Source organism: Leptonychotes weddellii, chromosome 10, assembly GCF_054177405.1.
Source record: "Leptonychotes weddellii isolate Sample4059 chromosome 10, ASM5417740v2, whole genome shotgun sequence".
In the NCBI taxonomy this organism is placed as follows: Eukaryota; Metazoa; Chordata; class Mammalia; order Carnivora; family Phocidae; genus Leptonychotes; species Leptonychotes weddellii.
Genome location: NC_138378.1, coordinates 24590402 through 24605847, shown reverse-complemented (window position 1 = coordinate 24605847; position 15446 = coordinate 24590402). Strand labels below are relative to the sequence as shown.

The 15446-nt window shown below is 43.6% G+C and overlaps 1 protein-coding gene across 5 annotated transcripts in view; it reads right to left on the bottom strand.

Annotated features, from left to right (window-relative positions):
• TM9SF4 (transmembrane 9 superfamily member 4) overlaps window positions 1-15446 on the bottom strand; it is a 56532-nt gene that overhangs the window by 24053 nt on the left and 17033 nt on the right. For 3 of the 5 annotated variants that reach the window (XM_081833071.1, XM_081833074.1, XM_081833073.1), the window contains exons 2-3: window positions 6484-6597; window positions 1441-1540 (exon numbers count right to left, since the gene is read on the bottom strand). In XM_081833071.1, coding sequence (XP_081689197.1) covers window positions 1441-1540; window positions 6484-6597 — 214 coding nt within the window. Of the gene's footprint in view, window positions 1-1440; window positions 1541-6483; window positions 6601-15446 lie in introns of all 5 variants that reach the window. The other 2 variants (XM_081833070.1, XM_081833072.1) reach the window with 2 other exon arrangements.

Below are 15446 nucleotides of genomic sequence, written 5' to 3'. Positions count from 1 at the left end.
CGGCTCACAACGAGAGCCCTGTAAGTATTAATGGTGGTGATGATGAGAACACAGAGTATAAGGCTTGCCATCTAACAGGTATTTAACCAAGGAATTTTCTCCTCTCTTCAGGTAGGACACTAACATTGACTGAATCCTACTGTGTCAGACATGGGTCAGAAGTGGGAGAGAGAGAGGACTATAAGGCATGATCCCTCCACTCTAAGAACCCGTAGGCCATGGAAGGGAGGCATTCCGCAAAGACAGAATGAGATACAATATAACAGGATAGCTTCTGTACATAAAAGTTTCCATTTCTGTGAGGCAGAACATTCCCCAGCTTCATGGAGGATGCAGTGGCTCAGAGAGCTTAAGGTCACCCTATATCACACCAAGGTGTGCCCAACTGCTGAGCCATGGGCTGCCAACGAGTCCACACCAGCTCATGGGCAAGGGAGGAGCTGTTCTGTGGTATGGAAAGGGAAAAGAAGGGTAAATGAGCAGCCCAGAGAGTCAGTGGAAGTCAGCCCAGGCCCCAAGACAACAGTACGAGGCAAGAAGGGACAGGAGGTGCTGCCTGCTTTGGGTTAAGCTGACTGCAAGGCCTGCCTCCTGCTGGTCTGGGACACCCAATACCTGGTCGTAGATACACTTGTCAGCTAGGGGTTCTGGAAACATCTGAGCCAGGGGTAGCTCTGACAGAGAAGGCAGACCTTTCGGAGGCCTGCTCAAGAACCAGTTCTCGCCTTTCTCCTTCCTAAGCTATAAGAGGAAAGTCTCCTAAGTTCCTTGAGGTCAGGGACAGCATCTACCCACATTTTTATCTCCAGGACTCAACACCAAGACGGGCACAGGGTAAGTATTAATAATCGTGTCAGGAATAGAGGCTTCCAAATGTCTTTTGCTTTAAGCCTGAAATTCTACCAAATGGAGAATTATCTGAATTAGAATAAAATGGCTACTATTTATGGAACACATATGCCAGACACTGCGTTGGGTGCTTCACACATTATTTGAGGCAAGTCTTGCACAGTCACTTAGCAAGAACTACAGTGATGTCTCTGCTTCCTTTAGGGCCGGAGGTAACCACTCACTCTTTTAATTAAAAGCAGAAGAGGTTGCAGAAACCATGAAAGAGAAGGGAATATCTAGAAATCAAGGTGAGAGCCGGTCTGAGCAGTCGCCACGGGCTGCAACTCTGAAGTCCTACTACGTGGACTCCAAGCCCAGCTTAGCTGTTAATTAAAAATATAACCAGAGGCAAATCACTGCACCTGTCGAATGGGCATAAATATGGCAACTGCCTCCCCAGGGCTGTTATGAGGCTTGAATAAGCCGCTATGTATGTAAACTATGTAGAACGGTGCGCAGCACACAGCAACGTCAGGGTTAACTGCTACCATCGCCACGTGAAGATTCGGCCTCCCCTCCGGGACAGGCTGACAGTGAGAGAGAACTTACCCAGATTCTCTGCCTTGTAGGTTATTTTGCTGGGCTGGCAGAAGGGCAGCGAGTAGTATTCATAAGGTAGCTGGGTTCGAGAGCTGGTCAGCTTCACAGCCTAGTGGGAGAAGAGAGGCTGTTGCTCATCAACCCAGAAACCCAGACGGCTGTTTCAATAATCTACGCCCCGCGCCCCGTACCCACACACACTGGTACATTAGCAACTCACTGCAGCACGTCACAGCTGCGGTACACTGGGTACTATACGGTCTACAATTCTGAGTGATTTCATGTTTCATTTAGTTTTAGACTATATTATAGATCTTGTTTAAAATAATTACCAAATTTAATACATACTGAGAGTCTGGTATCCTTTGACCCTATAATTTCACTTCTGGGCATCTTTCCTAAGGAAATAACTCCAAATGAGAATAAACCTTAGGAACAAGGAGGTTCACTTCTTACTCATAACCACAGTGCTCTCCTGCTTGCAGTTCCTCGAGCCCGTCCAGCTCTCTCCCACCTCAGGCTCTGCACCTGCTGCCCCTCCCCACCTGACTCCATGCCTGTCCGGCTCCTTCGCACACTCAGGTCCCAGTTTACGGCCCCTCGCCTGGAAGTCCCCCTTAACTAGCTCAGCTAAGGGCATCCCCCCATTTGCTCTATTCCAACATGCGCAGTTTCCTAGGTAACATGTCTGATAAAACATAATTATTTTGTTTACCTGTTGTTTAAAAAAAAAAATCAGTCTCCTCCTAGAATTTAAGAGTTAGGCTCCATGAGGACAAGGACCTACAGAGCCAGGCACACAGCAGTGCTCATTAAATGTTTGCTGAGTGACGGAAGACAGGAAAAATGGGAAAACAAGTACAAGCCCCCACAATGGGAAACTTGTCAATAAATCATAATATACTCACATTCAATGAAATATGATGCAACCATTAAAAACAAGGTTTAAGAACACCATGAAGGAGGGGTGCCTGGGTGGCTCAGTCATTAAGCATCAGCCTTCAGCTCAGGTCATGATCCCAGGGTCCTGGCATCAAGCCCCGCGTCGGGCTCCCTGCTCCGCGGGAAGCCTGCTTCTCCCTCTCCCACTCCCCCTGCTTGTGTTCCCTCTCTCACTATGTCTCTATCTGTCAAATAAATAAATAAAATCTTTAAAAAAAAGACCATGAAGGAAAATGTTTAGGAAGTGATGCGCGCACACAGAATATAGCTCTGGAAACAGTGACGGTCATAGGCAATGCCAAACCATAGATAAACAGAACTAATCAAAATGCTACAAAAAATAAATTCTGATCCACATGCAAATAAAATTATCTTGGCTATTTAGAAACTACCAACCATTCCTATGCACCATCTAAAAAAGTGTAAATAATTTTTAGAATCCAGGTCCACAATTCTTATTTAAAACTCATAATTTGGGGGCGCCTGGGTGGCTCAGTCATTAAGTGTCTGCCTTCGGCTCAGGTCCTGATCCCAGGGTCCTGGGATCGAGCCCCACATCATGCTCCCTGCTCAGCGGGGAGTCTGCTTCTCCCTCCCCCACGCCCCCCGGCTTGTGTTCCCTCTCTTGCTGTGTCTCTCTCTGTCGAAAAATAAATTAAAAAAATCTTTAAAAGAAAGAAAGAAAGAAAGATAGAAAGAAAGAAAGAAAGAAAACTCATATTTTGGAATTAGGAATTATTTTGGTTTTAAAAGGGCAGTATGGACAACACCCCCCCAGCTGGATCTGGGGCAGTACCCCATATTTAATGACTATTTGCGCAAAGAAATGCAAAAATATTCATTCTAAGTGGGATAAATAAAGTCAAACACTTCAGGCCAAGGCTCGTCTATGAGAGCCTAGAAAACTGGGTTTCAGAGGTTTTTAGATGTTGGACTAAGGGACTTAATACTATTAAGCATTTCATAAACTGCTTGAGCCGAAATGGCCAAAAAGTTACTGTCTATTATAACAGCCTGTTATTTTGTGTTTCTTACATTCTCTCTTTCTGAATAATCAAAAAAGAGTCCACGTTACAGAGATTGAGTCCCACCTTTATGTTCCCTCCACCCCTCCCGCCCCTCCCTCCCTAAAGTGTACCCTCTCACACCCCCAGCCTGTCAGGCCTGGAAGCCAGAGACACCCTCTCCTCCCTGGGCCACAAGCTTTGCTCTGGAGGGGGCTTTTGGCAGAAGCACTGGGAAGAAGGGTACTGCGGTGGGTAAGAGATGGAGTAGTTAAGGAGTAACCCTATGTCTTCCTCACCACATGACCTTGGGCAAGGTGGTTTACTTCCCTGGGCCTTGGTTTCCATACCTGTGAAATATACAGTAACTCTGTAAAATATACAGTAACTCTGTAAAATATACAGTATCTGCTTCAGAGCGTTCTTGGGGGGCATCTGAGTTAAGTCACTCACCCATAATGCCTGGTATGTAAATAACCCTCAATAAATGTTACTTTAATTACTCTTCCTGAAAGTTACAAGTCTGACTTGGGAGGAAGAAATATGCTCACAATAATGCAACACATGTAAGGTTGCGTTTACTCATAAATTACTGCTTAGTTCTAAATGAACTTTTTAAAAAAGATTTTATTTAATTATACATATTATTTATTTATTTAGAGTGAGCAAGGGGAGGGGCAGAGGGAGAGGGAGAAAGAATCTGAAGCAGACCACACTGAGCGCAGAGCCCAACACAGGGCTCGATTCCACGACCTGAGATCATGACCTCAGCCAAAATCAAGAGTTGGATACTCAGCCATCAGAGCCATCCAGGCACCCCTAAATGCAGATGCTTTTTAATAGCCATTCATCAGACATATTTATCCACCTTGCCAGGCTATGTATTAGGAGCTCGTAACAGCAATAATTGGGACAGAGAAGATCCTAGCTCTTTTAGAACTTGATTCCTAGTAGTTTTCATTTTCTTTTTAAACAAATGTATTATTTACATATTTATCCTCTTAACTGGTTAATTCCCCCTGGATAATCACAAGTTGCTTGTATGTGATGCCTCAAATAAGCATGACATGTAGCAATCTGCAATTTCACTAATACCTAAAATGTGATGGCAAACAAAGGGGCATGTACATGATGGCACATCCTGTCCTTTGTGACCCTGTCTTCTGCTGTGATGCTCAGGAAAAGATAAACACTTGATTTTCACACAATCTTACTGCTTTGCTTTTGCACAGACCAGTTAAGATGTGGTTCAACACAAAAAGGAGGCAAGAAATGTATGTTTATTTTAGGAACAGAATTTATTTTCATAACCTTGTAAGTTTTGTTAGCCCTTTTTACACAATCACTAAGGGTCTGAAGGACTACTTAAAAATTTCAACTACACATTACTTTGCTAAGGGAGGAACAGTGTGGTAGTCAAGTAGTTGGGGATTTACGGAGGTGAGAGAATGCCAAGTGTCCTACACTGTAAACACTGCACAGAAAAAAAAAAACAACCCAGAAAAATACCAAAGTATTAAAAGTGGTTATATTTGGCTGATGACAGAGGAGAGTCCCTTCGGCTGGGAGCCCTTGTACAAGGTTACGCCCCTACCCTGGTGGTAGTCTATATCCAATGACTGTTTCATGGAGGGATACAGAGAACCAGTCCTCTTGCTTCAATCTGGAACAACTCCAAAGGGCCAGGCATTCCAGTTCTAGAGCTTCCCACAGGCCTCTGTTGTACCACGGCTCAGTGTCTCCCTCTGCCCTGTCCTGCTTCCCTCACTCCCTCCCAAGTGCTGACCCTGAGAGCTTATCCAGGCAAACTGCACCATATCTCCACCTTGGAGTTTGTGCCCTGGGAAACCAGATCCAAGAAGATCCACCACCAACCCCTACCCCTGCTTGGGGCTCTGAGAAGGCCACCAACACAGTGCGCTGCTAAAGAGCCATTAATCAACATGCCAGCCTACCCACTGCCCCCGATCAACCATATTTTAAGTGACTCCCTCCCCACCTTTGCCAGTTGATTGACCCACAGTGGGCATCTAGCTTGAAAAGCAAAGGTGCCTGGTTGGATGGCTTCTCTCTAGACTTGAATCGTTCATGCACCAATTTGCCTCATCTACTTACCATTGATTCTACTATTTATTTGAATCTGACTCATTTTTAGAGAAATACATTTATTTAAGGAGCTAATACTACATCACTATTAAAAATGGAAAACCAGGGGCGCCTGGGTGGCTCAATCGGTTAAGCGGCTGCCTTCGGCTCAGGTCATGACCCCAGGGTCCTGGGATCGAGCCCCGCATCGGGCTCCCCGCTCAGCGGAGAGCCTGCTTCTCCCTCTCCCTCTGTCTGCCGCTCTACCTACTTGTGCTCTCTCTCTCTCTGTCAAATAAATAAAAATCTTTAAAATAAAAAAAAAAAGGAAAACCAACAACAGCCATAAAATCATGAGTTGAAGTAGCAGCTATATTTCTTAATATATATTAAAACAACATAGGTATTAAAATAAAATACATTTGTCAACTCCTTAAGATCATCTCATATACCACCACTCAGACAGGCCAGACGCAGTTTGGAAAACCCGAACTAAAGAATCCAGCTGGTGGCAGAAGCTGCAAGTGAAAACACAGAGGCCGTAACAGGCTGTGTATGTGCAGACAAGCTGAGTCATGTGGAGAGAAGCTGGCAACAGAGAGGAGGATGGAGCCAATGAAACAGGGAGGCAGGCTGAGAGAGACAGACAGACAGACACGCACACACCTAGAAACCGAGGCACGCATGAGGGTGACAGTGAGAAACAGAGCCATGGAAAGAACCAGAACCAGAGCCAGAGAGAGAGCTGAAGAGGAGGAGAGGGACACAGCGAGAAGACACGCGTACAGGCAAAGCCGCAGAGGGGGAGAGAGAGATATGAAGAGGCAGAGCTGCTAGAACTGTGGGTTCCCGGAGGCACTCCCCTTCCAGCCACGCAGCAGGCAGCAAACCTGCTTTTTGCCACGGTAACTGGCACTGGCTTTTGTTCTCTGCAAGTGCAGGACGGACAGGACCATCTCACCAGGGTCCTCCAGACAGGCTGCCCCGCACAGAGGCTCCCACAGTCCGGCATTGCACCTACCTTGATTTCTACGGGGTCGTTCTGGTGGAAGTTGATTGGTGCAACCCCAGGGACATAGAAGGCGCGTGTATCACGCGTGAGAGAGAGAAGCAGCAGGGCCCACGGCAACCAATCCTGCTTTGGAAGAAGAGAGGTCATAGTTGGAATGGGGGAAAGAAGTACATATCTCTCTGGGGCAGATCAAGTCATAGCACCTCCACATCTGCTTTAACTGACCCAGTCTCATCCCCACGCTGTAAGCGCTGTCTTCCAAATGCCCCCCCGGAGTCCCACAAGGCACTGATTCTGCACTTCCAGAAACGAGTCACAAAACGAGTGAAGGGGGCGCCTGGGTGGCTCAGTTGGTTAAGCGACTGCCTTCGGCTCAGGTCATGATCCTGGAGTCCCTGGATCGAGTCCCGCATCGGGCTCCCTGCTTGGCAGGGAGCCTGCTTCTCCCTCTGACCCTCCCCCCTCTCATGTGCTCTCTGTCTCTCTCAATCTCTCTGTCTCAAATAAATAAATAAAATCTTTAAAAAAAAAAAACAAAACAAAACGAGTGAAGGACTTAACATGGGGACAAAAGGGAAGACTGTAATCCAGTAGCCACAGCTCCCCACTTCCAGATCAATGTTCTTTTCACTATTTCACACTGTGTCACTCTCCAGTATAGCTAGCAGGAAACAAAGCTCCATCATGTTCCACCAATTCCCTTTTCTCCATACAGCAAGAGGCTCACTTGGTCAGGAAGCTCCTATGTGACCAACATATTTTCCTACAAGCCTTCTCCAGATTGTACTGACCTCATCATCTGCCATTCTCCTCCTCACTCAGCCCCAGCTACACTGGCCTTCTTGTTGTCTCTTGTCAGCAAGCCCTTCTCTACCCCTCAGGGCCATCACCTTTACTGTTCCCTCTGCCAGAATGCCCTTCCCAACATACCTGCGTGGCTAACCTCATTCCTTATTTCATTCCGATCTCTCTCAAATGTCAGGTCCTCGGAGAAGCCTTCACTGCCGATCCTACCTAAAATAGCGTCCTCAGGGCTCCCATTCCCCATTCCCCACCCCTGTACTTCATTTCTCTTCATGGACTTATCTACAGACATGCACAATATGCATGTACATTATCTTATCATGTACAATATGCATTTGTTTATTTGTGCAGTCTGTCGCCCTCCACTCGAATGTGACCGCTGTGGGAGCAGGGACTGTGCGTCTCCAGGGCTTGGCACCCAGCAGGCGCTCAGTAAATGACCTGCATGCAGGATGGTCACCTGGGAATTAAAGGCAAGAAAGATCAATTACTGGCCTCAAGAAATGCACTCCATCAAAATGTCTCTTTCCCTTCATTAACAACATGCTTCACCCCCTTCAAGGAACTAGATGAGCTTCCTGATTCTCTCTCCCCACCTGGTGTGAACAAGGAACTCTTACCCAGACACCTGGAACCGGGACTCACTAGTGCTCCCGCCTCTATCCTCTCTCTCCATCCTCTGTACCTGCTGCAGCTATGCTGACCCTCGTTTCTGTCTGCCGGACACTGGCCACAGCCTTCTGACCACCCTGCCTTCACAGCCCCTCCATCCTTCAAGTTACCACCACACACACACACACACACACACACACACACACACACACACTCTCTCTCTCTCTCTCTCTCACTCACTCACACTCAGATGATTCTTTCTGGAACTCAGCTTTATACGGAATCAGGATCACTAAGGGGCTTGCTAAAAATGGAGACTCATCTGCATTTTTACCACTAATCTAAGAGTCTGAGCTTGGTGCACTTTTTGTAGATACATAGCTTGGTCAAAGTCTTTTTTTTTTTTTTTTTTAAGCTTTTATTTATTTTTGAAAGAGAAAACACGCATGAGTGGGGGGAGGGGCAGAGGGAGACGTAGGCTCCCTGCTGAGCAGGGACCCCCCCTTCCCCCCCCACAGGACTTAATCCCAGGACACTGGGATCATGACCCGAGCCAAAGGCAGGTGCTTAACAAACTGAGCCACCCAGGTGCCCCCCAAAAAACTTTAATTTTAAAATAAATTTATGTTTACGGAAGAGCTGCAAAGGTACTGTGAGAATTCCCATATACACTTCACTCAGTTTCCTCTAATGTTAACATCTTATATAACTACGAGCAGGCAAGGCTTTTAAAAAAAATAATTAGTTTAAAAACAATTTGAAAAAGTAGCACATACACAGTAAATAATTCAAACACAGTACAAATGGGTATACCGTGAAAAATAAATCTTCCTCCCACTTGGGTTCCCCATAGATAACTGCTATCACCAGTTCCTTGAAAATCCCTCTAGGGGCGCCCGGGTGGCTCGGTTGGTTGGGCGGCTGCCTTCGGCTCGGGTCATGGTCCTGGAGTCCCGGGATCGAGTCCCGCATCGGGCTCCCTGCTCAGTGGGGAGTCTGCTTCTCCCTCTGATCCTCCCCCTCTCATGCTCTCTGTCTCCCATTCTCTCAGATAAATAAATAAAAAATCTTAAAAAAAAAAAAAGAAAATCCCTCTAGAGACATTTTACTCATTCACAAAGGGAAGGGCTTAGTAGTAGTATGGGTATGCCTTGAATACGACAACAAACAGAATTTATTCTTTCTGTGATGGAAAGCCTTCTGACTGTGGGCTGACTGCAGCATCTGATTTCCTCTCGATCAGATAATTTCCTCCAATTGACCTGTTGGCAGAGATTCTGGCCCTCCCTCCCTGGAACCCCATGCTAGGCCTCACTGGTCAGTCTTTAGAAATATGAGCGCTTCCAGTGAGGGAAATAAGCCCCGTCCTCTTTGTACATAAATTCCAGTTAACTAAACTACAAGGAAAACAAATCCTGTAGTACTGGCATAAACTGCCACATAATGTTTGTTTTGTTTTGTTTTTTAAAAACTACACAACGCAACTCTGAATTTTTGAAAAATGATGCAGAAAACAGATAATCCTCGTACAAAGATACGATCAACAAACCACAGATCAATTGATCTTAGAGGAAGGATCAACAGACGAAAAATGGCAAAAGATATTTCCTAATGTGCTACAATCTTTGAATAATATAAGTTGGCAACCAAAAGCAATTCAGAAGTTCAGTTTAGAATTAATGACAGCATCACAATGACACTCAGTTTTAGATATTAAAATGTCACGATTTTGATAGTCTCATATGGCTAGAGGGATAATTAGAACACTTCTGGGGGAGCAATTTGGCACTCTATCAACCCCCCCCCCCCGGCGAAGTGTATACTCTGACCCTGCAATTCTACTTTCAGACATGTTAAGAAAAATATGGCAAATATCCCAAAATGTACATAAAAGGATGTTCACCACAGTATTATCTAAAATAGTGAAATCAGGGGCACCTGGATGGCTCAGTCAGTTAAGCGACGGACTCTTGGTTTTAGCTCAGGGCAGTACCCCAGGGTTGTGAGACCAAGCCCTGCGTCGGGCTCTGCTATCAGTGCCGTCTGCTTGAGATTCTCTCTCTCTCTTCCTCTCCCTCTGGCCCTCCCTCCCCCTTCACACATGTGCATGTGCACTTTCTTGTCCTCTAAAAATAAAATAATAGTAAAATAAAAATTAATAAACAAAATAGTGGAATCATTCACTACTTTTAATAGTAAAATATCCAATATTGGTGGAATGGGTTAAATTATGGTGTATTCACTTACCCATTTAAGGACTCATTAAAAAGGAAATATATCTATATTTTAAAGATTTTATTTATTTGAGAGTGAGAGGGTGCGCAAGAGAAAGCACGAGCAGGGTGTGGGGAGAAGGAGAAGCAGGCTCCCCACTGAGCAGGGAGCCAGATGTGGGGCTCGATCCCAGGACCCCGGGATCATGACCTGAGCTGAAGGCAGACGCTTAACCAACTGAGCCACCCAGGCACCCCTAAAAAGGAAATCTTTCTTGAGTAGGAATGTTTAAGCTTTACATTTAAGTAGAAAAAGCAGGGGCTAGAACACTACATAGCAGGATCTCCTCCCCCCCTTTAAAAAAAGTTATCTTTGAGAAAATGTTTAGCAGGCAAAATGGGTTATCTGAGTGATGGACTTTCTTCCTTTCTGTATATCTCTATATTCTATTTTTTCTTAGGGGATTATAAAGCATTTATATCACTTAAGAAAAATAATAGAATAAATCAGGAAAAAAAAATCACCACTCTAAACACCTAGGTTACAGTAATTCTAGCTCAGTATGGAAGGCCCCCCACCTGCTGGCCCCAAGATACCTTTCTATCAGTACCTTCCACCTTTTCCTTCTAAGCCTTCAAGAAGATCCCAAGATTGTCCTGGGCCTTGGTGAGCAGCCTTGGTCAGGTGAGGCTGCCTTCAAGCCTCTGCTCAAGCTGTTTTTGACACCTGCCCTCACCTTATTCAAGTTCCACCTACTCTTGAAGGCCCAGTGGAAATGTTTCTTTCTTCAAGAAACCCCTCAGATCTCCACAAGGGGAATTATTCTTTTCCTTTCTTTCCAAGGCACCTTGTAAATATCTCTGTGATGTCACTAGAGGAAGAGATGGAAACTACCCAATACCCAACTGAACTTTCACAACTATACATGTTCAAGGATTAGTGCTTAAGTTAGTTGACACATATTTAAATATGCACTTGTCTAAAGCACTGCTATAGTACATTTCATGTTAAATGATGGTCATCTAAGTTTCTGCCATCTCTCCACCTCACTAATTGCTTGTCTAGCTTTGTTATGGGAGTACTCAAACAAATTAATAATAAGCACTAACCAACCTCTGATCTATAAAAATATAAAACCATCCACTCACATAAGATTGACTGCTATGGTTTGTTTGTTTAGTAAGCACCACATCTAATATGGGGCTGGACTTCATGACCCCTGAGATCAAGAGTCACATGTTACACTGACTAAGCCAGCCAGGTGCCCCTGAATACTTTGGTTCTTAATCTTTGCTGTATCCCCTTGAGAATGATTTTTTTTAAGCCTCAAATTTAAGGAGTTCTTGATACCTCCCACCTTTCTATCTCCAAGGACCTAGTCTGAGACTCCCTGAGAACATCTATTACCCCTATGCCCTATTTGTACATCTAAGATAGTGGTTCTCAACCCTGATGCATATTAGAATAACCTGGAGGGTAAGTGGATTAAATTCCCAATCCAAACTCATAAAGTGGCTGAATGGATACAAAAATAAGATCCAGCGATATGCTGTCTACAAGAAACTCACTTTAGATCTAAAGACACACATGAGCTGAAGATGAAGGTATAGAAGAAGATATTCCACGTGGTAACCAAAGAAGATATTCCAAGTGGTAACCAAAAGAAAGCAGGGGTGGCTAAACTTATATCAGACAAAACAGACTTTCAGTTAAAAACTGTGTCCAGGGGATGTCTGGGTGGCTCAGTCCATTTGGGCATCTGCCTTCGGCTCAGGTCATGATCCCAGCCAGGGTCCTGGGATCAAGTCTCGCATTGCTCAGCAGGAAGCCTCCTTCTCCCTCTGCTTGCTGCCCACTCCTGCTTGGCATGTGCTCTCTCTCTGACAAATAAATAAATGAAATCTAAAAAAAAACCTGTGTCTAGAAACAGAGATGGTCATTATATAATGACAAAACGGTCAATTCAACAGGAAGATGAGTTATAAATATATACATACCCAACATCAGAGCACCTAAATGTATAAAGTCAATATTGACAGATCTGAAGGGAGAAACTGACAGCAACACAGTGATAGTAGGGGACTTCAATATCCCACTTAAAATAATGAACCTCCAGACAGAAGATCAACAAACAGCTGACTCAAAAAAAACTACAGACCAAATGGACAACAAACATATATGGAACTTTCTACCTGATAGCAGAAGAATACACATTCTTCTCAGGTGCACACAGAACATTCTCCAGGACAGATGACATGGTAGGTTCACAAAATAAGTCTTAACAAATTTAAGAAGACCAAAATCATTCCATGTATCTTTTCTGATTGCAATGGAATAAAGCTAGAAATCAATGAACAAAAAATGGCAAATAGCCAAATATGTGAAAAGTAAACAACACATTCTTGAACAACCATTGGGTCGAAGAGGAAATCAAACAAGAATTTAAACGTACCTCAGACAAAAAAAAATATAACATACCAAAACTTACAGCATGCCACAAAAGCAGTACTAGGAGCAAACAACTACATTAAAAAAAAAATTCCTGGGGCGCCTGGGTGGCTCAGTCATTAAGCGTCTGCCTTCGGCTCAGGTCATGATCCCAGAGTCCCAGGATCAAGTCCCACATCGGGCTCCCTGCTCGGCGGGAAGCCTGCTTCTCCCTCTCCCACTCCCCCTGCTTGTGTTCCTGCTCTCGCTATCTCTCTCTGTCAAATAAATAAAATATTAAAAAAAAAAAAAATTCCCAAAAACCTAACTGAACACCTCAAGAATCCAGAAAAATAACAAGTGAAGCCCAAAGTTTGCAGAAGAAAGGAAATAATAAAGAGGCAGAAATAAATAAAAAGAAGAATTTTATTTATTTATTTATTTATTTTTAAAAGGAGAATTTTAAAAATAGAAAAAACCCCTACAACAGAGGTAAGTTGGTTTTTTTGAAAAGATAAAAATCAACAAATGAAACGAAACGAAATTTAACAGCACCGAGAGAAAAAAAGAGGGAAGAAGGCTCAAATAAAATCAGAAATGAAAGAGGAGACATTATAACAGGTGCCTCAGAATTAAAAAGGATTATAAACAATTATACATCAACAAATTGGGTAACTTAGAAGAAATGGGTAAATTCCTAGAAACACATATAACCTCCCAAAATGGAATCAAGAAGAAACAGAAAACCGAAACAGACCAATAAAGAAGGGGGATTGAATCAGTAATCTAAGACCTCCCTTCACAGGTGAACTCTCCCAAATGTTCAATAAAGAATTAACATTAATTCTTCTTAAACTCTTCCAAAAATAGAAGAAGGAATACTTCCAAACTCTTTTTATGAGGTGAGCATCAGCTTGATACCAAAACCAGACAAAGATACCATGAGAAAACTATAGGCCAATATCCTTGATGAACATAGATGCAAAAATTCTCAGTAAAATGCTAGCAAGCTGAATTTAACAGCACATTAAAAGAAGCATACACCAAAATCAAGTGGGATTTATCCCTGGGATGCAAGGATGGTTCAACATATGCAAATCAATCAGTGTGATACACCACATTAATAAAATGAAAGAAAAAACCACGTGATCATCTCTACAGACACAGTAAAAGAATATGACAAAGTTCAACATCCATTCATGATTTAAATTCTCAACATAAAAGGTATAAAAGGAACTTACCTCAACACAATAAAGACCTTATATGAAAAGCCCACAGTTGATATCACTATTTCTAGCTAATCAAAAATTTTTCCCTCCCAGAAAGCCAGACACCAGACCTTTTTGCCTTATCTAATACGTAATTTGAAGCCAGGGCAGAGGATTACAATCTCTTATAGTCATCAAGCCAATTAAATCTAAGAAGTTACTCCAGCTCTACCTTCTTGTGAAACAGAATTCTCCAATCTTAGCAGAGAGATGCTGCCCCGGACAGCTGAAGCGCTCCCTGACAGCTTAGGTTGCAGAGAGATTAAAAGCAAATCCTGAAAGATTCCAACAGGCTTCTGTTCCAAAGTCTCAAACCAATAGCACGAGTATACACACAAAAACCAAAAACAGGGGCGCCTGGGTGGCTCAGTTGGTTAAGCGACTGCCTTCGGCTCAGGTCATGATCCCAGGGTCCTGGGATCGAGTCCTGCATCGGGTTCCCTGCTCTGCGGGGAGCCTGCTTCTCCCTCCGACCCTCCCCCCTCTCATGTGCTCTCTGTCTCTCTCATTCTCTCTCTCTCAAATAAATAAATAAAATCTTTAAAAAAAAAACAAAAACAAAAAAAACCCAAAAACAAACAAAAAGACACAACAATGAGGGTAATACTCACCCTAGCGGAAAACAACAAAAAGCAACAAGTAGTCATAGAGTCACTGAGCACCGGCCAAGTAAGTACAAGTCACTGTGGCACACAGTCCTTTCCATTTTTTTTTTAAATTTAATTTTATTATGTTATGTTAATCACCATACATTACATCATTAGTTTTTGATGTAGTGTTCCATGATTCATTGTTTGTGTATAACACCCAGTGTTCCACGCAATAATGTGCCCTCTTTAATACCCATCACCAGGCTAACCCATCCCCCCACCCCCTCCCCTCTAAAACCTTGTTTCTCAGAGTCCATAGTCTCTCATGGTTCGTCTCCCCCGATTCCCCCACTTCTCCTAATGTCCTCCATGCTATTCCTTATGTTCCACAAATGAGTGAAACCATATAATTGACTTTCTCTGCTTGACTTATTTCACTTAGCATAATCTCCTCCAGTCCCATCCATGCTGATGCAAAAGTTGAGTATTCATCCTATCTGATGGCTGAGTAATATTCCATTGTATACATGGACCACATCTTCTTTATCCATTCGTCTGTTGAAGGGCATCTCGGCTCTTTCCACAGTTTGGCTACTGCAGACATTGCTGCTATGAACACTGGGATGCATATGGCCCTTCTTTTCACTACATCTGTATTTTTGGAGTAAATACCCAGTAGTGCAATTGCTGGGTCATAAGGTAGTTCTATTTTTAATTTTTTGAGGAACCTCCACACTGTTTTCCAAAGTGGCTGTACCAACTTGCATTCCCACCAACAGTGTAAGAGGGTTCCCCTTTCTCCACAACCTCTCCAACAAACAAGTGTTTGAAACAACAAAGTTTCTTGCCTTGTCAATTTTTGCTGTTCTAACTGGTGTAAGGTGGTATCTCAGTGTGGTTGATTTGAATTTCCCTGATGGCTAATGATGATGAACATTTTTTTCATGTGTCTGTTAGCCATTAGACACTTTTGAGAAGTGTCTGTTTGTATCTTCTGTCCATTTTTTGACTGGATTATTTGTTTTTTGGGGTGTTGAGTTTGAGAAGTTCTTTATAG